The sequence below is a fragment of the Astyanax mexicanus genome, chromosome 20 (genome assembly GCF_023375975.1).
Source record: "Astyanax mexicanus isolate ESR-SI-001 chromosome 20, AstMex3_surface, whole genome shotgun sequence".
In the NCBI taxonomy this organism is placed as follows: domain Eukaryota; kingdom Metazoa; phylum Chordata; class Actinopteri; order Characiformes; family Acestrorhamphidae; genus Astyanax; species Astyanax mexicanus.
In genome coordinates, this window is record NC_064427.1 from 3,379,713 (window position 1) to 3,403,120 (window position 23,408).

The 23,408-nt window shown below is 38.8% G+C and overlaps 1 protein-coding gene across 2 annotated transcripts; it reads left to right on the forward strand.

The window, feature by feature from the left end:
- The first annotated feature begins 681 nt into the window (after positions 1 to 681).
- zdhhc8a (zinc finger DHHC-type palmitoyltransferase 8a) lies at positions 682 to 22,826 on the forward strand. Of its 2 annotated transcripts, none has more exons than XM_007250323.4 (10): positions 682 to 937; positions 12,583 to 12,704; positions 13,839 to 13,996; positions 15,790 to 15,962; positions 16,808 to 16,910; positions 17,158 to 17,249; positions 18,433 to 18,562; positions 18,980 to 19,094; positions 19,903 to 20,012; positions 20,902 to 22,826. In XM_007250323.4, the coding sequence occupies exons 1-10, from the start codon at positions 834 to 836 to the stop codon at positions 21,904 to 21,906; spliced, it is 2,112 nt and encodes a 703-aa protein (XP_007250385.3). In that variant the 5' UTR covers positions 682 to 833; the 3' UTR covers positions 21,907 to 22,826. The 2 variants fall into 2 exon arrangements, with proteins under 2 accessions (XP_007250385.3, XP_015461554.3); XM_015606068.3 differs by having other exon boundaries at positions 18,983 to 19,094.
- Positions 22,827 to 23,408: the final 582 nt, after the last annotated feature.

Sequence of the window (23,408 nt, forward strand, 5' to 3'; positions counted from 1 at the left end):
GATTCTACAAAAAAAGTCTTCAATTTATTCTGCTTATGCTTGTGGTTGGTGAGCGTTTACAAAACCACGCCCACCGAACAAAACGATTTGGTAATTATATATATTAAATTATATTCAAAATATAGATGAGACAGGTTTTTTATTGTATTTTAATAAATACAGTGATAAAAATATATTTTACATAAATGTAAATATATTTACGTTATTTAATATGTTTAAAATATATATTTTTCGCTGGTGCTGTAAATATTAGATTTAATATTCATTAATAAAATACGTTATTTTGTGAGGAAAAAAAAGTCCCCAAATTGAAAAATAATCCGTTTATGCTGCTCGTGGTTGGTGGGCGTTTACAAAACCACGCCCATTGAACATAACCCCGCCTCATTATATCAGTGGCCACCATTATATCAGTACCCACTGACCAAAACTATTTAGTGATTATATTTATTAAATTATATTCAAAATATAAATGAGGCGGGGCTTTGCATATACTTAAATAAATATATTTATTTATTATAGTATATATAATAATTATACATTCAATATTTATTAATAAAACTAATTAAAGCTGCTTCTGGTTGGTGGGCGTTCATAAAACCACGCCCATTGGTCATAACCCCGCCTCATTATATCAGTGGCCCCGCCCCTTTATACTTCATCCACAGATCATGGGTTTATCTGTAGGGGCTGCGGGACCAGAGTGTTCCCAGGACGTGTCCCCGGCCGGTGCCCGAGCTGCAGCCCGGAGCAGGAGCATGTTTGGCGGTGTGAGGGGAGCGGGGAGAGCGCTGTGTGTGTGCGGCTGAAGGGGCTGAAGCGGCGGCGGCAGCATGCCCAGCAGCTCCGCAGAGAGAGTTAGAGCCGGAGCCTACCTCCCCGTGTCCGTCGCTGCGGGGCTACTGGCCGGATCCTCCACCCTCTTCTTCGCCTTCACGTGAGTCTGTCTGACCTGCTGATTATCATTTATTAATCATTTATTAAAATTCTACAACTTTTCGATGAAGTTAACAGGACCACCTGCAGCATTGTTGAGCCCACTCACATTAAAAACATTAAAAAAGAAGCATCACCAGCTTTTCTACATGACCATATCATTAGATATTAAAGTTTTAAATCATTTACTCTAGATTTGTTGGGAAATGCAGTTTCATACTTATGGTGAGGTGAACCAGACACCTGATAAGTGCATGTTTAACACACCTAAAAGTTCCAATACATATAATTTTTACACTAAGAATAGTTATTACATATTTATTACTGAGATAGATATAATGGTGCATCTCAAAACATTAAAATATGATTGAAAAGTTACTTTATTTTAGTAATTCAGTTAACAACGGGAAACTCCTATATTATATAGATGTTTTACACATTTAAAGAGTTTATTTCTTTTATTGTTGATGATTCTGGCTTACAGCCAATGAAAATCCAAAAATCAGTGTCTCAGAAAATTAGAATATTTTAAGTCCTGCTGGAAAATGAAATCTCCATAAAAGTTGTCAGTAGCAGAGGGAAGCATGAAGTGCTGTAAGATTTTGTGGCAAAACAAAACTTTAGACTTTAGACTTGATAATAAAACACAGTGGGTCAACACCAGCAGAACCACCAGGTTCTCCAAACTATGTCCAGCAGGAATTGGCACACTACATTCAATGCTTACAGTAAAGCAGATCACTAGATGTGTAGTACATCTATATAATATATGAGTTTCACATTTCACATTTCACAACTTTTTAATGCCAATCTAATTTTCTGAGATGCACCTGTATTATACCTGTATACAAAAAAGGTTTTGGGTGTTATATGTCAATTGTTTGGTGGTTGTAACTTTTTACATATTTGACTGAATGAAAGTCTGTATGATTAAAATGAATAACTATTTGCATTTAGTTATTATCTCAATTTATTATAAATGAAATGTGTAATCCACCTGTAGCCCATGCAGTCTGCAATATGACAGCTGCTGCAGCTGGGTGCTGAAACTTTTTTGACCCTAGCTATTAGGCCTATCATTTTTCATGATGCTAACAATGCTAACCTGAGACAATGCTAACAATGCTAACTTTGGACATAAAAAGTGGGACCAGGTTTTGTGAATGTAAAAGTCTTAAGTTAAGTGTTCTTTGGAAAAAAATCATGATGATGATGAGTACTTATTGTTGCTTTGGATAAAAAAAATCATAAAAACATGTAATTTGATCATGGTGACCGAATGTTTGCCTCATATGATTAAAAAGCTGTTTCCAGCGGAAGAACATTACACTTGTGAAATCTTGCACTAGGGTTATTGCGCTTCCTGTAGTGCACGGTGATGTGGGGGAAACCCTGAGCTGGAGGAGCGCTGGACTTCAGGTCAGCTATTGTTGGTGGCGTGTGAGTGGGCGGACGGGGCGGGATGAGGCAGCTGTGCCGAGCCCACTGCTCCCTGACCTTTCCTGCCATATTTGTCCCAGTTTCCGTGCAGCCGTGCCGCTGCGGCACCCACAAACACAGAGGCTGGATATTGGTTGGACGCTCCAGCAGATGGGAAGTTGGAGATTAGGATTTGTGCTCAGTTCTCTTTGATTTCCCATCTGGAGGGAGTGGAGGGGAGTGGAGTGGGGGAGAGGGGAATCTCATACAGTCTACGAACATCCCGAGAGCCAGAACCCATGATCCCTGTGACTGAAACAGGGTTTAGGCTGGGGATCATATGGGATATGTCCAAATATTTGTGGACACCTGCTTATCCAGCGATTCTTCTGAAATGAAGAGTATTAATATGGATGTTCTCTGTTCACTAGGGAGATCAGTGCACTAAATCAGGGGACCCACATTTTCACATGGTTATTAAGTTGCGAATACAAACAAAACAAATGTATAAAAAAGAAGTAGCCTTTTAAAACCCATTAAAACATACATATGCATGCAAAGTGAATTTTAGAGCAATTGTTTTAAAAAACTGATGAGGAACATGACAACTACATGTATAAAAGTTACTGCTATTTATTTTATTATAATATAATATTATATCAAAATTGCAAAAAAAAAAGGCCATATCTCTGCATTCAGAATAAGAAACTCTCTCTGTCCCTTTTTTCTCACAAATATAAAAGACAAAGGAGTACAAAATTAGATAAGCATTAGTTATTTAAAATTTAAATTAATTTTACTTAAATGTATTTAATTTTTACAAGCTGTCCATGACCTGCCCGAATTAATCATTATATTTAGATGAGACTTGATTGGTTTATTGGTCTGGCACAGTACAGTCACATCATTGACGAAGCTAGTTCCGTAAAAAAAAAAAAAATACAGGTCTAGCGCCTCTGCCGGCTGGTTGCAGTATGACGTGTAGCTCCGCCTATCCATATTTGTTTAAATGACAGAAAATTACCGCCTATGTTATTTCTTATTTTTCTCCTCTAAACTGATTTTCCATCTCCAGTATCCAACAATTCCAACTGTTTGTTTTCCTGTGCTAATTTTGAAACATTTTGTATTTTCCCACAGAATATTTTATTTTTTACTTTTTAACCATAGGAAATTTAAGCATGAAAGTTTTGGTATAACAATGAAGGAGATGGTGAAAAGGACATTAAATACAAGATAAATTCTGCTATACTGTAAGAAGGTGGGGTTACACGTAGGGATGGAGTGATTGACAGCCTTGGCTGGAAGAGTCTGGATGTCTGCAATACCTTCATTGCACCCTTTCTGTTCATCACAAGAAGTAGCTGAGTTGTAGTTACTTACATGAGCTGCACTTTTACTGTTTAAGCATCACTCTTACTGGACAATCCACTCAGCTTCTGCACTGGTGAGGCAGTCTCAGAGACTCTTAGGGCCCTGTTTTAGTGATCTATAGCAGACCGGTCAATTGCAGATCGTGCAGCTGGATTTAGGGTGTGCCGGTGTGTCTTTGGTTTTGAGAGGTGCAAAAGGCATGTACTAATTGTGGTTAATTTTGGGTATAATGTGAAATAAACCAATCAGTGTATCACTTATCTTTATAGCCTTTAAGAGCCAGGTGAGCTCTGACTTTGGCGCGTTCGTATCTTAACAGTGAGGTGCTTTTGTGCCTCTCAGCAGAGACAGATACTGACCTGCGCGTTCATGCGTTCAAGCGGTGAAGATACACCAGCAGCTCATTTAATGGAACAGCAATGTTATTTTATTCTTTATTCTGTTTATTGTTGAGTTAAAAGTCGAGTTTGAGCTCGGCAGTGTGTCCATGTCTGTGTGTGTGTGTGTGTGCGTTTTATTAAGCATGGGGTGTACACAGCGCGCTGAGAGCACCTATAGGAATGGACTCTGACGATTGACTGTTGTCTAGGTTCATTTCAGTCAGTGTTGCACCTGTGTTTTCCGCTGCCAAGATAGCAATACGCCAGAAATTTACCTGAACACACCTCACTTCCAGACCACCACACCCATCAGTGTAGATTTATTCCTAAAGTCACTAAAGACGCTATTTTAACAGTGCAGGTGTAGGGTGTACAGTACAGTCTGATCATCAACTCAGTCTCTAATTGGCAAGATTTGTTGGTTTGTTACAGCAAGAAAAGCAGCAGCAAACTGTTCTGCTCTGGACTATTCAGTTCCCAAGACCTCACCCCCTGCTGCTCTACGACTGCAGTTTTAGATGAGATGGAGGAGTTTTGAAAAGGTCATCAGGAAACAATGGATAAGTCAAGATAAAAACATTAATACAGTACAGACAGACCCTTAACTTTACTGCTGCTTCTTCTATAGGTGGCCTTTTACCCTCAGCTACCAGTACAATGAAGGGCAGTGTGTTAGACTGGTGGAGGAGAACATGATGCCAAGATGCATGAAAAAACTGTGATTAAAAAACAGGGTTATTCCACCAAATATTTATTTTTTGAACTTTTAAAAATATGAATATGAACTTGTCTCTTTGCATTATTTGAGGTCGGAAAGCTCTGCATCTTTTTTATTATTTCAGCCATTTCTCATTTTCTGCAAATAAATGCTCTAATTTGGGAGAAATGTTGTCTGTAGTTTATAGAAAAAAACAAAAATGTTTATTTTACTCAAACATAAACCTATAAATAACAAAATCAGAGAAACTGATTCAGAAACTGAAGTGCTCTCATTTTTTTTCCAGCGCTGTATATGCGTATGCCTGAAATCCAGTCTAAACATTGTTAATCAACATAAATATATCTGCATACCGTACTTCTGAAGCTGTTCGCTGACTGTGCTCGTATCATTGATCAAGAGTAAACACAGTTTAATTTAAAAGGGCAGCCTAGTTCTTTATATCGAATACGTTCTACACGCTGAAATCAGTTCAACAGATAAATGAGACTAAGATAAGATGCAGACTACCACCACAGTGGGACCATTAAGGCCAGCTCCATTCCCAAGCAAACAAAAGCCGCCAGGCCCGGCATTAATTCTGCATGCCGGAGGATTGATGGTGGCTCCTAAAGAGCAGATGTACTCCGGTGCTCTCAGTAGCCGTATTAGCATTCCCACTAAGCAATCTATCTCTGTGGCAAGGCCTTGAGATTAAAATAATAAATAAGCTCCTTTTAAAACACTGCTTTACATCAGCCTGTCACTGCAGACTGCAGAGCTGCTGTGAGCTTCAGGAAGGCTGTACTGTAAACATGGAGAGGAATAGAAAGCACCTCAATAGAGGAGGGATAATATATCAATACGTGGCATCAAATATCTGTAATTTATTGACATATAGGTGCTGTAGGACCCGCCCCCAATTAGACTTAGCAGTACTAAAGGTACTACTTCATTGCTACAAAATCAAATAAATTTTTTTCCAGAGCTGTATGTGTGTAATTTTCTGAACTTTCCCAGTTTCCCCAATTAAGCTAGGCCAGTTGTTCCATCCATTTAGCCGCTACTCAGCTGTATATCCCCCATCAAATGTGATGCCACAACACAAGGAGGATGAAGACTAGCACATGCCTCCTCCGATACATGTGAATTCAGACGCCGCCTCTTTCTCAAACTGCTGCTGATGCAGCATTGCCAAGTAGCATCACAGCGCTAATGCTCGGAGGAAAGCGACTCGGTTCTGATACATCAGTTCACAGACGCAGCCTTGTGCTGATCCACATCACCCTAGGAGTGATGAGGGGGAAAAGCGCCATCTACTGTACCAACCCAGAGAGAGGCAAATTATGCTCTCTCTGGGCTCCGGCAGCTGATGACAAGCTGCATGACTAGGATTTGAACCAGCAATCCCTTAAACTTAGCGGCAGCGCTTTAGACCGCTGGACCACCCTGCGCCCTAGATTTTAGGAATATATTGTTGTGTTTTTATACTGTGACAGTTTTTCTATTAATAATATATATTACCTGACATTATTATAGTATATTACAATGTGTTGAACCCCTGTTTATATTGAACCGGAACCCCTGTTTCGTGATGCAAATTGTATCGTCCAGTTTTGCCAACACACAGGCCTAGTGTGCTCTGGGAAGACCAAGCAGCTTAAAGGGTTCCAACAAGTAGAACCAGCACTGATTGGGTACAATTCTCTCATACTGGCCACTGATCATTCAACATGGCACTTCATGGCAAATAACTTTCTGAGGATGTGAGAAACAGAATTGTTGCTCTCCACAAAGGTGTTCTAAGCTACAGTATAAGCAGATTGCTGACACTCTGAACCTGAGAAACAGCACAGTGGCCAAAGTCATACAGTGGTTTTCCAGGACGAGTTCCACTTGGAACCGGCCTCACCAGGGTCTACTGGCCAAATACTACTGTAAGCATTTTCACACCAGCACTATTTGATCTGGTTAAAACGGATTGTTCGTTTGTAATCTTAATGTGGTTTGATTGAGTAGGTGTGAAAACAGGTTTGATCTTCGTCAGCAATCAAATATAACCACTTCTGAAGGACATATTTTACACATGCATTTCTGGACAAGCTGAGACATACATTTAGGTACAGATCTGTCACTGAAACTGGAAATAAGCATGTGGACAGAGGTGATAGAATAATAATAGGACAGGATTTTTACACTAATATGCTACTTTAACTCGTGGAAAACACGTTTTAGATTTTCTAAGAAGCAGTGAGCTGCATTATAGCTGCATTATATAAATCATTAGGACGCTATTGCTATTTTTTTTTTTTTTTTTGCGTAGGCCTCTCCAGCCAGGCCTCCACACAGACAGCAGCGACGGCTTAGATTGAGAAGTGCTCGGCCGTTTCATTAGGAATTGGAGCTTGTCTGTGTGGGCTGCTGCAGCATAATGAACTCCCTGCGCTCCAGATGGCCAGAAATCAATGTTGGTCAGGTTTTGCAGCGGCATCCAGAGTAATCCTTTTGATAAGAAATCAGGTTCTTAAAGGGAAAGGGGCTTTTGTCCTCATGATTTTTCTGCTGAATGGCACCTCCTGTTCGTGGCATGACCCATATTACGTGAGCAGCATAATTCGCCGAGGTCTAGAGTACAGTGCAGTGGAAAGGGGATTTTCTCTGTTACTGCGTGTTTGTCACAGTGAACGCTTTTAGATCTTTAAACAGAGTGCAATATTATCCGAAAACACACTTCTCACAGACTAAACACCTTCATACAATCATTTCATTTAGTTAAGTAATCCGACATTAAAAGCACCCGTGTGGAAAATTAACTGTCCCTTAGTTTCTCAAGCAACAATTGAAGCAGATTTAATTGTTAATGAGATTCAGACGATTGAACACAGCAGGGCTTTAGTGCAGCCAGTCCCTGAATGGAAAACTGACTCACATTGAAGAGAACCATCAGACTAATGAAGTCAACACAGGCTTTCTAAGCACAATTGTTGGGAATGCCCTATTCAGGTTATTTTGCCCTCATTCTTAGACTCTTAATGCTGGATCTTATGATTGGTGTGTGTGTGTGTGTAGTAGTAGTAGTAGTACACTACTGATGTGCTCTGATTTGGGTTTCTATAGGGCGCATGTATTAGCATTAGCGTTAGCCTACACTCGGTTCTGCACATGCTAGTCAGCGCTGGTTTAATAAAAAAAGCACCGCAACAATGATCAGGAGATAGCTGGTTCGAATCCCTGATATGCAGCTTTCCATCAGCTGCCAGAGCCCTGAGAGGGCACAATTGGTCTTGCTCTCTCTGGGTGGGCAGATGGTGCTCTTTCCCCATCACTCCTAGGGTGATGTCAATTAACACAAGGCGTCTGTGAGCTGATGTATCGGAGAAGGCATGTGCTGATCTTTACGCTCCTTGTGTTGTTGCATCACTTCTGATTGAGTAGCACCTGAATGGGTGAGATAATTGGCCTAGCTTAATTGGGAGAAAATGGGGAAAAAATTAAAATAAAATATAAAGCGAAAAAACAATAGATCTGTTGAAGCTAATAAAAAGAAATAAAAATCATTATAAATCAATTGTATTTATCAATTGGCCTGTTGTGGTAGTGTAGCCAGCATCACGTATTGGTTTGAAAATATCCTGCACATCTAGGCATTGGCATGATGCTGATGATTCTAAAAAAGGTATTACCGTGCATCCCTATTTAAAATGTGCCTGGATCATCCCCAATCCCGAGCCACTAGATCAGATTAAGACATCCCTAATTAGCTAAATAGATTAAGAAAGGTCTAGAGAACAACTTTTAATGTTCTTGCATATCACAGACTGACTGGTAGAGCCATTATCTACAATTTGGGATAAACAATTTATGAACATAAATTGCAGAAGTTGCTCCACAGTGATGTGAAAGGCTGATATAAAATTATAGTTCATGTTGGTTGCAGTAATTGCTGTTAAAGGTCTTGCAACAAGTTACTCATTTTAAGGCGAATGTGGGTAATTTGCATGTCGCAGCACTAATTGAGGCTAATGGATGTATTGCATTGTGTGTGAAAGGTTTTCACAGTCTATTCTTCCATTTTTTTCCACTTTAATCATTCTCTTTGACAAAGAAAAAATGTGCATACTGAAAAGAAACAAAGGGTACTATTGTGTTTATATCTTGGAGGCAGGACATACAGGTACGCCACTGGCTGATTAAAACCCTGACAACAGTTAACAGTCAGATGTCCAATCATATTTTAGCCATTCAGCCATACACACACATGGAAGCGCTGCAGAGCACAATCTCGACTTTTAACTCAACAATAAACAGAATAAAGAATAAAATAACATTGCTGTTCCCTTAAATGAGCTGCTGGTGTATCTTCACAGTGTGAACGAGCAGGTCAGTATCTGTCTCTGCTGAGACGCGCACAGCAAAGCACAGCGCTGTTAAGTTACAAACGCGCCAAAGTCAGAGTTCACCTGCCTCTTAAAGAGAATTGCAAGTCAAACACTGGTTGATGAGTTCTGCACGGACAAAAATGTATGAACAATTCCTCTTTTAGAGCGATGATTAATACTAATCTGAGTTGAATAGGATTTTTTTTTCTTTTTATGAGTAAGCTTTTGGACAGAAGGGAAGTCTGTGGCACTGTGCCATTGTTTGTGAATACTTGTGAACGCAAACCCCTGCAATAAATAATAGCGTGCACTGCAGAGAGATAAACAACGTTAGTCAGATTTCAACATTTATGGGGATTCATGAGCTTCCGTGTCGTCGTCTGATTCTGCCCCGTCTCGTTTATTCCCCAGACGCCAGGATGAATCTAAATCCATAGATTGGGAGCAGGCCTGTGGAGAAATTATGATTATTCTTTAGTATTGCACATATTACTGACATGTGGATGATGAGATGTGATTTGAGTTCATATGGAATTTTGTTTATAGTAGGGCTGCAAATTTTATTGCAAATGTTATTTTTTTCGACGATATATATCGTGATATATAAACAATGCAGGGCACATGACGACACCAGCCCCGCCCCCACCTGCGCGATGGCTCGAATCCAAACCAATCAAGAGCCAAGTCAGCGCCGAGCTCAACTCAAAACCCGAGGAAAACAGCAAAACAACAGTAATCGGCCTTTTGATCAGGCATTTAAATGGCTTTTTAAAAGGTAAATCAGAGCGTTTGTTTTTCTGGGATTAAAAGCGTGAATTCAGCTGTAACTGGAAATATCTGCACTGCAAAACTGTGCTGGACTCTGAGGTGCACAGCTGTCGACAACCATGTGGATGGAGGCCATGTGGTTACCTCGTGTTTACTCCTGCACCCCCTCCCCTCGCGCCCCCCCCACCCCCCCCCCCCCTTGTGCTTCTCAGGCAGCAGCAGCCTGATACTCACACAGACACAGAGACAGCGCTGTGTATCTACTACTTGTGTCAAGAATCAAAACACTGCAGCATGACGTGTTTTATTTAATTACGTTAAGTGACATCGCACGTCCTGTTTTGTAAAATAGGTTTTATTTGTTTGTTTTATTTGTTCATTTTATTAGTTTGTTAGGATAAATGTATGATATATGATAAATATGTTCACGTCCTCACAGGGTCCAGCACTGCATGATCGACCTGTAGGGTTTTTCATTGCATACGGATTCGGCAGTGTGCTGATAAGCGGCCGGCGGAGTGGTCCATGATCCTGATTCGGTAATCTGGGGATTATAGAACTGCAGCTGGCATAGCACAGACATTCCTTTAGGGAGAGCCCCTCCCCGAGCCCCTCCCACTGACCCCCATTACTGCAGACACCAGTCAGTCTACTGGCTCAGGACTCAGGACGAGCCTGGTGACCTCTACTACGATGGTTGATGTGGTGGCTATAGCCAAAATGGAAATATATAGGTCTTATTTAAGTCATTTAACTCTTTTAAACCCTTAATCCATTACAATGAGCATCATCTATTTCCTTTTTTACTGTTGTATTGCACATAACACTGATTGATACTCACTGTTGACCAGCAGAATAGGGCATGAACCAGCCAATGAACCATTGAAGTTTACAAGCCAATAAAACAGAAGCTTAGCCCCGCCCACTTCGCTGGAAAAAAAATAAGTAAATGGCAGCTCAGGCATTAGAGCATAGAAGCACTCTAAACCCAATGAGGCAAAGTAATAAGAGCTAATTTTATTATAAGCTAAATGTACGTGATTTAGACACTTTAACCATGTTTATTTTACTGTTTTTGAATAGTTTGTGACATAAAAAGATCCATATCTAATATAAAATAAATGTGTTAAACACAGGCTTCCAATATATTAGGAATATTTTAGTTAATTGGATTTAACTGGACTTTATGTTGAGAGTATTAGATTCTGCTTTTGTGTGAATTACAGGGAATAAACCCGAAAGGGTTAATTTCTGAATGGTGGTTGAGATGTTTGGATCAGGTTTTCCATAGTAGGAATTGAATAAATCTAATACCTAATATATTATTATATATAATATACAGCTCTGGAAACAAATAAGAGACCACTTTATTTTCTAAATCAGTTTTTTCTTATTTTGCTATTTATAGGTTTATGTTTGAGTAAAATGAACATTGTTGTTTTATTCTATAAACTACAGACAACATTTCTCCCAAATTCCAAACAAAAATATTGTAATTAGAGCATTTATTTACAGAAAATGAGAAATGGCTAAAAAACAAAAAAGATGCAGAGCTTTCAGACCTCAAATAATGCAAAGAAAACAAGTTCATATTCATAAAGTTTTAAGAGTTTTAAGAGGCATCATGTTCTCCTCCACCAGTCTTACACACTGCTTTTGGATAACTTTACGCCTTTACTCCTGGTGCAGAAATTCAAGCAGTTCAATTTGGTTTGATGGTTTGTGATCATCCATCTTCCTCTTGATTATATTCCAGAGGTTTTAAGTGCTTTCTTATTTTTTCCGGAGTTGTATATATAATTATACTAATAATACAGCAGAGATAAATTGTCCTAATTTTGAGTTGTCTTACTGTAACCTTATATAGTATCTCACCATATTGCAGACTTCTAGTCAGAGGTATACTGTTTCCTAATGGATCTTAGAGTTAGTTTTGTAACTTGAAACTTGAAACTTTTGCTTTAATACTAGTCTTATTTTTAATGGACTGTATCTCTTTAAATGCCTTTTTTAATCTTCACACTAAAAATGACACTGAAATCTTTTTCTTTTCATTGGCTGATGTTATGAGGCTGTCTCCTTATGAAATAATGTGTTAAATATTGTGTAAGCCTATAATTTCACTTTGATTTACAAGGTCATCTGAAGGCTGGTTTCTGGGAACTTATCAATAAAACCTCCTCATAGAGATTTGGCACCATGAGTAGACCTACACAATCCGTCCACAGTGTGTCCGAGTGCTGAAAGAGTGTGTGTCTGATTTACCACCCAATCAGGCGTCCAGTGGAAACACGATTACCTTTCCATTTAATCTCCTCCTGGTTTGATTCATCCCCTCGACTAATCTCTTTTTTTTCTGATTTTTCCACACTTTCATCTTTAGTGTGAAGCTATATTGTACCCACAGGCTATAGGGTGAGATGAAAAGTCTTGGTAAAGCAGGCGAGCAATCTCCCAGCGTTATCTGATCAAAAGAAGTTCAAAAAGACTGAATAAAAAGTTCCTGAAGCGTCGAATCCGAGATTGCTCCTGGAATGGCGACAGTGCTGCAGTGACTGCAGAGGAACAGTGGGCTTCCAGGAAATGTAAACATGACCTCTGACCTTTCCTTTCTCCCCGTCTCCCTCAGGTGTCCTTGGCTGGCTGAGCACGTGTCTCTCGCATTCCCACCATGCGTCGCCGTCACCTTCCTCTTTGTCATGGCCAATTTCACCATGGCAACTTTCATGGATGCTGGTGTGCTTCCAAGGGGTCAGTTACTTCACTGTTAGAACCATATGTCTTTGCTGTCCAATGAAAAACAAGTATCTTCATTTTTAACGATTTGAATTTTTTTGGTTCTACATAATTTAAACACACAAACAGTCCCTCAAACTGTGTCAAAATCTTTTTACGAATGGACCAATAGAAATTCCCTGAAATTATTTAATTATTTAATCCTTAAATATACTCTTTTTAAATTGACTTCCATTAAAAGTTCTCTCCAAACCATCACTGATTGTGGAAACTTTACACTAGACCTCAAGCAGCTTGTTTTCCCAGAAAATCTTAAACAACTTTTATTGAGATGCGGATTTCATTTTCCAGCAGGACTTCGCACAAGTCTTATGGTCTTATATAGTATTCAAATTTTCTGAGACACTGATTTTTGGGTTTTCATTGACTGGAAGCCATTATCATCAATTAAAGACTTATATTATTATTAAACACTTAAAATAGATCCCTCTGTGTGTGTAATACATGTATATAATACATATGACTTGCACATTTTGTACAAGTAACTTTGTTTAATGTAGGGCTGGGCGATATGGCCCTAAATTAATATCGCCATATCACTAAATTAATATCGCCATATATTGCCATAAAATATTTTATGGCAATATGAAAAAAAATTTCATACTCTTGGCAATATGAACAAACATTGAATAAAAAAAATATATATATATTTCAAGAAATATATTTCACTACTGCAACAAAATGAAAATAAAATGTTCTTATTGTATACGATATGATATGGCACACCCTTAACTGAGATATTAAAACATAAGAATTTTATCAGATTTGGAACATTAGATATCTCCATATATCCAGGAATGAAGTAAAATCAATGATACTGGACAGATATAATCTGTGATAGTCTCTAGTAGATATATAAAGTGGTAAATGAGAACTGTTAAAATTTTTCTATTGCTAAAAACAGCAAAAAATAGTACCCTGATGTGATAATTAGGGGTTGGTGATTGTGTACTATATGATATAGCACACCCCTAGTTTAGATGCATCTGTATATTTTAAGGAAAGATGGACAAATAACTTTTATATTATTAACATATATTGCCTTAAACTTTAGATATCTGACATGTTTCTCTGGTGTTTCTCTCACAGCTAACGAGGACGAAGACAAGGATGACGACTTCCGCGCTCCTCTCTATAAGAACGTGGAGGTCCGGGGGATCCAGGTCCGGATGAAGTGGTGCGCCTCCTGCCACTTCTACAGGCCTCCTCGCTGCTCCCACTGCAGCGTGTGCGACCACTGTGTGGAGGTGAGGGAGGAGTGGGTGTGCGAGGGGGAGGGGTGTGTGTGTGTGTGTGTGTTTGTGTGTGTGTGCGCCAGAGAGCGAGAGAAAAAAGCAGGTTAATCCCCTTTGCCCTGATCGTTTTGTCCCCTCTCAGATGAAATCTGCATACAGTCAGCCGTATTTAGGTGGCCAGCAGAGTATTATGCATTGTCTGCCGTTCATTCAATTCTCTAATGAGGAAAAAATCCTGCTGCTTAAAGCGTCCCGGAGCGCCCTGCTGTTTTCCTCTATTTGCGATGCAGAGCATCACTGAAACTCGCTGCAAAATAGCAGCGCAGGCTGAGTGAAGTGTAAGAACATTATAATAATAATTATAAGTTAATTTCCTCGTTTATATTTCTCTGTTTGCTTTAATAGCCGTGTGTGTACGTGTGAGAGAATAGATTAAACTAAGATTACAGCCTGTAAATCAGTTAAATTATTTTTAATAATTTTTCTTCCACTACCCTGATGCTGAAAAAATACATTTAAAGTTACTTTACTACATTTTACCCAAAGTGATGAAAGCTACAACTGTTTTTATAGTAAGTGTAGTAGTATTTAAATAAAAATAGTATGAGTGTTCTTATGTTGCTGTGACATTAAAGATGTGTGCAGACTAGAATAGATGATATAAAGAAATATAATATTAAAATATTTTATTATAATGAAAAAGTATATTATAAAATATTTTATTATAATACTTTAGAATAATACGTAAATTAAAGTTATTAGATGAATAGTATAGCTAGCTGAATTTAGCTTTTCCCATTCCACCTAAAATCATGCAGCAGCCTCAGGTAACAGAATGCAACTGCTAAACTATTTAAGGCGTAGCAGTAAAATTAGCTACAGAGACATACTAGTAGTGATTTTTAATGTTTGTTATGAAGGGTCATAATACATCAAAACTACGTTAAACTAAGATAATGCGATGGTTACTGTAATTTTTAACAATTTAACAATTTAAGCCATGTACAAACTATTTCCAAACCTTTCTTTATCCCTTAGAATTAAATTATCCTTCGTGCCTCACTGTATTGTAAAGACTGTATTATATAAAAGCACAAAAAAATATATAGATGTACGTTTCAGTGGTTTGATAGCTAGGTTTATTTTTTCCTTTCCAACTTAAATCATGCAGCAGCTTCAGGTAACAGAACGCAACTGCTGAACTATTTAAGGTGGAGCGGAGATGAACTACTAGTGATTTTTAATGCTTGTTATGACGAAAATGGTCAGAATACATCAAACATATTTTAAATTGAGATAATACAATGGTTATTGCAATTTTTAACAATTTAACTTTTTTATTCTTTAGAATTAAATTATTCTTAGTACCCTACTGTACCTCATTTTCACTTTAATGGACAATGCAATGACTATTGTAATTTTTAACAAAGAAGTCATTTACAAACTATTTCCAAACCTCTCTTTATCCTATTGAATGTAATTATTCTTTGTATCTTACTGTATCTTATTTTTTATAAGGTACAGTATCATAAAGACTGTATTGTATAGAAGGACAAAAAAAAAATCTAGAAGTATGTCTCTAGTATGGTTTGCTAGCTGCTAGCTTTTTTTTTTTACCCATTCCACCCTAAATTATGCAGCAGTTACCTTCTGGAACCTGTGGCTGCTCGTAATTTAAGGTGGAATGGTAAATTCTAGGGAGTATCTTCCTTCATGCTCCCTATCACAAAGTGTAAAGGGCACTAAGTGGCGAAATGGGATTGGGCTGTATTTATAGGGCAGTTGTAAATTGTAATTGTTCTCAGGACTTCGACCATCACTGCCCATGGGTCAACAACTGCATCGGGAGACGGAACTACCGATTCTTCTTCCTCTTCCTGCTGACTCTGACTGTGCACATGGTTGCCGTGTTCTCTGGAGGACTGCTGTACGTGCTGGAGCACCTGGAGGACCTGTGGGCTCTGCGGGCTGCGGTCACGTATCCTTAAACCACCCTTTACCCCTGCGGTCCGGTGGTGTTCAGTGGTGTTTAATGGTGGGATGTTTGTGTGGATTTATGTACTAAGCCACGCTCATAATTCTGTGTTACATAACCATTTCACAACCTCTCTTTATCCCCCAGAATTAAACCACTGTTTGTTACTGTACATTTGTTACTGTGTTATTTATGTACATGAGCTCTGTTCTGATTGGCTCTTGCCATATATTGTGCATCATCTATGAAGCTTTTTAGTAGAGGTGCAAAATATATATACAGTTTGAGCATCATCATCGCAAAACAAAACATGCAATATGGGGCCCTATTATTATTGCAACACGAAAAAAAAAATCACAATATGTATAAGGCTTAAAATGTATTTCAGATAAAAAGCTACAAAAATTTATAAAAAAAAAAACATTGCAAAAATCTGGATGATAATAAAGAAATTCGTAACAAATTTAGAAAAAAAAATATTTTTTAAGGCCTGACAAATTAAAGCATACCATGCCACAATTATTATGATTTACAAGTGCATCTAAAAAAAAAATAGAATATCATAAAAAATTACTTTATTTCAGTAATTTAGTTCAATACAGTAAATCATATAGATGTATTACATACAGAGTGATCTATTCTAAGCTTACAGACAATAAAAACCTAAAAATCAGTGTCTGAGAAAATTAAAAAATTATGTAAAAGGACTTGGTACTATTGGCAGTGTGGGCAGTGTGCCAAGTCCTGCTGGAAAATGAAATCCACATCTATACATGGAATTGTACATGAATCACCATTTACTGTAGATACTTTTTTAAAAGAGCTCCTCTTTAACTGCACTGCTTCAGTCTGGCTGTCATGAGCGTCACCGGCCTTTTCTTCATCCCTGTTGTTGGTCTGGCTTGCTTCCATCTGGTGCTGGTGGCGAGAGGAAGAACCACAAACGAACAGGTAATATACTGTTAGCTGTTAAATATAGTTAAATATAAGGGGTGGGACAAAATATTAATATCATGCTATATCTTTAGGTTTTTATCTGCGAAAATTACAAACGTCTCTAAAACTCGTCCCAGAATTTATTCTCTTCAGGAATTTTATACGATACTTCGGTCAATATTCTTTGATGTTTTAGCATTACGTTATACTCAATATAAATAGCATTATGTTATACTCATTTAAATGACTGCCTTCCTTTCAGGTGACTGGAAAGTTCCAAGGTGGCGTGAACCCCTTCACACGTGGTTGTTGCAGCAATGTGGAGTTTGTCCTGTGCAGTCCCATCACTCCCAGGTAAAGGATTCTGTTTGTGCTCATATAAAATATTTTGGTACCACTTTAAAATAAGACTACCTTTATAAAGGGTTCATACATGGTTTACAATTAGTTTATTAATGGTTACTAATTAGGTTGTTAATGCCTTAAAATCATTAATAATCAGTTATAACACATACATAGAAATTTGAAAAAGGCTAAAAATTGGGAGGGGTCGTTTGGGAGGGGAACTGTGTGATGTATGGGTTTAGGGGTGTGGCAGGAGGGAGAGGTGATTGGCTGAGCTGGGGTGGTTATTGATTGACTGATTTTCATATTGTGAAACATCATCCTTGCCTATAGCACAATTGAACCTGGGAGATCGCTGGCGAGGCAGAAATGACCACAATAAAAGTGTTTTTAAAGGTTAGGAAATTTTAAGCAGGACTGGTATGTTTCATTACTTTAAACGAACACAAAAGCGCAGCTCTAGCGCAGAAACACGCGACAAAGAGTCTAAAAGTGAAGAGAGTGCGCAGTTTTAGCGACGAAAAACAGGCCAAAGAGTGTAAAAGCGGAGAGGGTGAAGTTGTAGCACAGAAAAACAGGCCAAAGAGTGTAAAAGCAGAGAGGCTGCGCAGTTTTTGTGCAGAAAAACAGGCCAAAGAGTGTAAAAGCGGAGAGGCTGCGCAGTTTTTGTGCAGTAAAACAGGCCAAAGAGTCTAAAAGCGGAGAGGCTGTGCAGTTTTTGTGCAGAAAAACAGGCCAAAGAGTCTAAAAGCGGAGAGGCTGCGCAGTTTTTGTGCAGAAAAACGGGCCAAAGAGTCTAAAAGTTGCCGTAATTAAGGAGTTTAATATTAAGAGACATCATGAAATGAAACATCAATTTAAAAAATCTTAGTTTACACAACACTGTCAAAGATAAAGATAGTAAGTCAAGTAAAATGATGTGTAAATGAAAGTAATCAGGGAAATGGATTATTTAAAGTGGTATATTTCATTATTTGTTTTATTATAGAGCCCTGGTTTAGTGGATCTTTAAAGGGTCTGTTAAAGCAGAACATTGTCCTGGCTTTTTCCTACTGAATACTACAACATTCAGTTTCTAAAATGGAATAACACCAAGTTAAATACAGAATGATTGGGAATGAGAATGATAACATGATTTTAGAGGTCTATTCATCCCATAAATCATATGTTCATTGTTTTTCTTTATTCTCAGATACACCGGGAAGCCTGGAAAAAGACCACCTGTCCGTGTACAGCCTCCATTCCAAAAACCCGAGTCGCTCAAGAGGTCCCCTGGAAAGGTCGGTGACAATGGGATCCAAAACAAATCACCGCCATCAAAAGTAAGACAAAGCCCCTTCTCATTTTTACAAGAGTTCCTTTATACAATATACTGTAATAGCATACAATAATAGTGTAATAGAGTATGAGTACTGTAGTACAGATTTGATCAGCTCTGTAAAGGAAATGTGTGGGAAGCGTTTAAAAATCCAGGACTGTTCCACCTCTCTTTATACGTTCTCTTTTTCAAATTATACCTTATGGGCTGCTGGAGAACCTATTTCCAGCTTTTAATCAGGGGATGTGAACTTGCCGTGCGCATTAACCGTCTGCGCAGAAGCTTTTGTTTCCTTCCTAAGTGCAGGCGGGAAACATCAGGGTGTCTTTGATGGAGCCTTAATTGTAGTGGTGAGGGCCCATTTACTGCTCTGCTACCTCTGTTGGATGCGTTCATGTTTTTCCTGCTTGTCCCCTGCCAGCAGCAGTCCCCGCGAGTGCTGAGCGTCCCTGAATTCAAGCGGCCGAGCACTCCACCCCCTCTGCCCCCCAAACCTGACCCGGTTCTGCTCAAGAGCCACCTTGCAGCACTGGAAGGTGGGCGTCCGTGTCACTATTGTACCTCAGCTATTGTGTTGTTGTTGAGCAGAGAATTGGTCTTTTGTGGTTTTGTGGCTTTTGTGGCATGTGCAGTTTATGTATTAGAATAGGCATGTGTAGCTTTTTGATAAAAAATAAACATACTGCATCAGTTATATACAATACTATAATACTATACATATATTATTATTATACTATACAGTATATTATACTATAATCAGTGTCATTCAGAGTGTTTTATACATTATAAGCCCTATCTTACCCCCTGCACAATGTGCGTTGCGATGCTCATTGTTATCTTACACCTCGACAACAGTCTATTTTCAGGCTTTGTGCCTCTGTTGTTTAAATAGCAAAGAGGCTTAGTAATACCATATTTTTCTCAATATAAGGCACACTTAAAATTCTTACATTTTCTCAAAAACCTTATAATCCGATGCACCTTATGTATAAATGCTACCAGTCACATATTTAGGAGCAGTAAAGCCACAGCAGTAGAAGTAGTAGTAGCTCTGTAGGGTGGCCTATACGTCCCGCTAGTGCTGCGGTTAGCGGCTAATGCTAATGCTGCTGCCCCCAGCCTTAGTGCTGGAGAATCTTCACTGAAAACTCACCCTTAGACAAAACATTGGAAATCAAAGCTTACTGTAAATAAACACAAGCACTTTACTTACCCAAATAAACATTTTTTAAGAGAGAAATGTAGATGTGTTGATTACAATCCAGTGCTCATTTAACTTTGAAAGAAAATGTTTTTTTTATTTTTTGGTATCATAATTACTAGACATTGTTTTTTCTTCTTTAGAGAGCTTATTGCACTCGCAGTCTGTGGGGCCTCCTGGCCAAAACCTGAGCAAAATGGGTCAGATTTTGGAGTCACCTTCCAGAGTGCATTACCAGGTTCCCAGGGAACAGGTGAGTAGAAAAATCATATGTACAAACTGTTCAAAATTATTTCAGACACAGTTGACCACAGATATGAGTTCATCAGGTTTAGATCAGGGGATTAATGTGGAGGACAAACACTTTGTTTTTCACTGTTTGTGTTTAGTGTTTACTACATAATGCCATGTGTCCTTTAGATGTTTTCATGTCTTTAATATTATTCTGCAATGTAGTTGCAAGTAAGTCTGCAAATAATTGCAGAATTAAATATAGAAAATTGAATTGAATGAGGTGTGTCCAAACGTTTTACTGATACTATATTTTTGGCTGGCTAACCTAAGTATATATATATATATATATATATATATAAATTACACTAATCAATTTATCTCAGCATTATAAGTGTTTTTACCAGAAAAGCACCACATATGATTTAAACAGATGCAAATAAACATAAATACAGTAAAACGTAACAAGGAATTCTCATTTTTAACTAAGTATGTTTTATCCTGTGAGCCGAGCTGAAGAACAAGGTGTAATAATTCCAGATTTCTCCTGGATGCTCCTCAGCCAGCATGTGTATATTATGTTCAGTTCCGTCAGCAGCTCACCTGATTTACCAAATTTACCAATTTGTCAATTTACCAAACCAGGTGTTGATTAATATGATGAGAACTAGAAATAACTCTATTAAACTCAGATGAGGAGGAAAGATTCGGAGATGTTTTATTAAGGAAAACAGGGCTGTAAAAGCTCTGCTTTTTGTAAAATTGCTGTTTGTATTTATTGTAATGCTGTAATAGTGTTTTACTGAGCTGATAAACACTTACTGCACAGGTTATTTCCACAGGTGCCTAATGCATTTGCACAATACTGTTTAAATATATATATATATATGCATATTTTTGTATTTATTTAGATGAGGAAGAGGGAGAACATCCATTTCCCGATGACCTGCAGATCCCAGGACCAGTCGTCTGAGTCTAGTCTGGATCAGATTGATAAGCAGACTCCCATCTCTGTGCACTCGCTCCTGCAGTCCAGCACCCTGCCCCTCAACTCCCTCACCCTCAACTCCCGCTCGCTCAGCCTGAAGCACGCCCACCGCCGAGGGGACCGAGCCCACGTGCTCGGCCAGCGGCCTGAACCCCTGGCCTCCCGCCCGTCCCAGAGCGTCCTGAGCGGGCGGTCCGGCAGCCTCTCGTATGACAGCCTCCTCAGCCCGGCGGAGCTGGCCCAGCGCGGGGCGTACCCCCTGTCTTACCGCGCTCCCTTCCTGCCTATGGACATGGGTGGCAGGGGTCCTGTGGATCCCCAGCGTCCGGCCCCTCGCACCTGCAGCCCTGTTTTTATGGCGGCGAGCCGGCGGTCTCCCCAGCACCGCGAGGCATCACCCGTGCACTACGACAACCTCCCTAAAGGCCTCATGGGCTCCATCCAGGAGATGGAGGAGCGGGAGAAACAGCAGCAGCAACATCAGCAACTGCTGCTGCAACCTCAGCTTCGCCCGCAGATGCCCACCCAGGACCCTCTGGGCGTCTACGACACGCCTGGCAGAAGGAGCCTCCCGCACGAGTCGTCCTCCCGCGGCCCCACGCCACCCGCCTACGGTTCCCGGGAGTTCCTCATGAGCAGCGCGGCCTACGGCTACAGCAGCCGGACTCAGCCGGCCTGCTCCTCCACCTCCTCGCTGAGCCGCGCCCCCAGGACTTCCACCTCGCCCCTGGGCTCTAACGTGGCCCTCCAGGGCCGCTCGCTCTCCCCCTCCATCTACCGCTCCCTGGAGCGCCAGGCTCAGCGCTCGCCCTCCACCCTGCCCGGCCCACTGCCCACCTCCTCCTACACCACCCACAAAGCACTGGCCTTCAGCACTACCTCAGAGCAGCAGGACTCGGACCCAAAATACCCTGTGAATGAGTCCTGATTCATTCATTACGTGTGCTTGTGTGCTGTAACGGACATCAGGGCTTCAGAGGTCTTTTCATGTGATTTTTTTTTAATTGTTCTCATTTTTCACAAGAGATTTATTATTAATAATAATTATAATAATAATGATGATAATAATAATTATACAGCCATTATTACAATTATATTATTTCTTTTTTTTATTATAATTATATTATTTCACATAAGAGAGACTGATAAGCTTTATATTGTGGCAGGCAGACAGACAGACAGACAGGCAGGCATATGACTGTTGCTTGACAAGTCGTTTTATTCTCTTCTAAAAGGAATGAAATTCCATTTCATAAATGCTGTTTCAAGTTGAGTCTTGAATTAAATTTTAATCATTAATTTAATTATATAAATACTGTATGTATGTTGTTGTACACCTCCATTTTTTGACAATTTTTTTATTTACATATAAAAAAATAAGTACACTCTTAGAAATAAATGAGCCAAGTGGAAACAAAAGCTATTTTATAACATGTAAACATTGCATTTACTCACACATGGCTTAGATTTTATTAATGCTTACTGGTTCTATTGCGTTTATAAACCATTTCTTTACTAACAGAGACAGAGAAAGTGGAGGAGAATGCATATACCTGAAGATCAGACATCATTTGATCTTACCTCATGTTGTGCATGATCAGAGGAGCAGGAGATTTTCTCTTTTAATCTGATATAAACGGGATGTTCGAGTGTGAAAATCCTTTTAAACACAACTACAAAAAATTTCAACATTTAATGTCCTATAACATAAAGTCAGTCCAAGAACCCTTAAGCATCCTTTATTTTTAAGAATGTACAGTATAATGTATATTAATGGATCGTTTTGTAATTTTCGATACTTTTCTGTGTTTTTGTAACTCGTTTAGCTAATAAAGGATTATTGATTTATTTTGCGTTGTCTGATTGATTGTATTGATCAGATGTGTAAGCCCATTTAGTATCCACCTAAAAACAAATCCAGCACATATTTTGTAAATTAAGATCTTAAAATTTTCTAAGTCATTATTTTAAGTTACTACCTCATTATTATGAGATGCTCTTTCATTATTTTAAGATACTAAGTCAGCATTTTCAGATAGCAAGTCATTATTCTGTGATATGAAGTCATTATATTAAGATACAAAGTCATTATTTTAAGATACGAAATCATTCATTTTTTTACATGCAAAGTCATTATTTTAAGAAACTAAGTCATTAATTTGAGATACTAAGTCATTATTTTGAAATACCAAGTGGTTATTTTGATATAAGTCGTTTTTAGGTATTAAGTCATTATATTGAGATACAAAGTAATTATTGTGAGATTCTAGGTCATTATATTGAGATAAAAATTAATTAATGTGAGATACGAAGTCATGACATTGAGAAAAAAAGTAATTATTGTGAGATACTAAGTCATTATATTGAGAAAAAAAGTAATTATTGTGAGATACTAAGTCATTATTCTGAGATACAAAGTAATTATTGTGA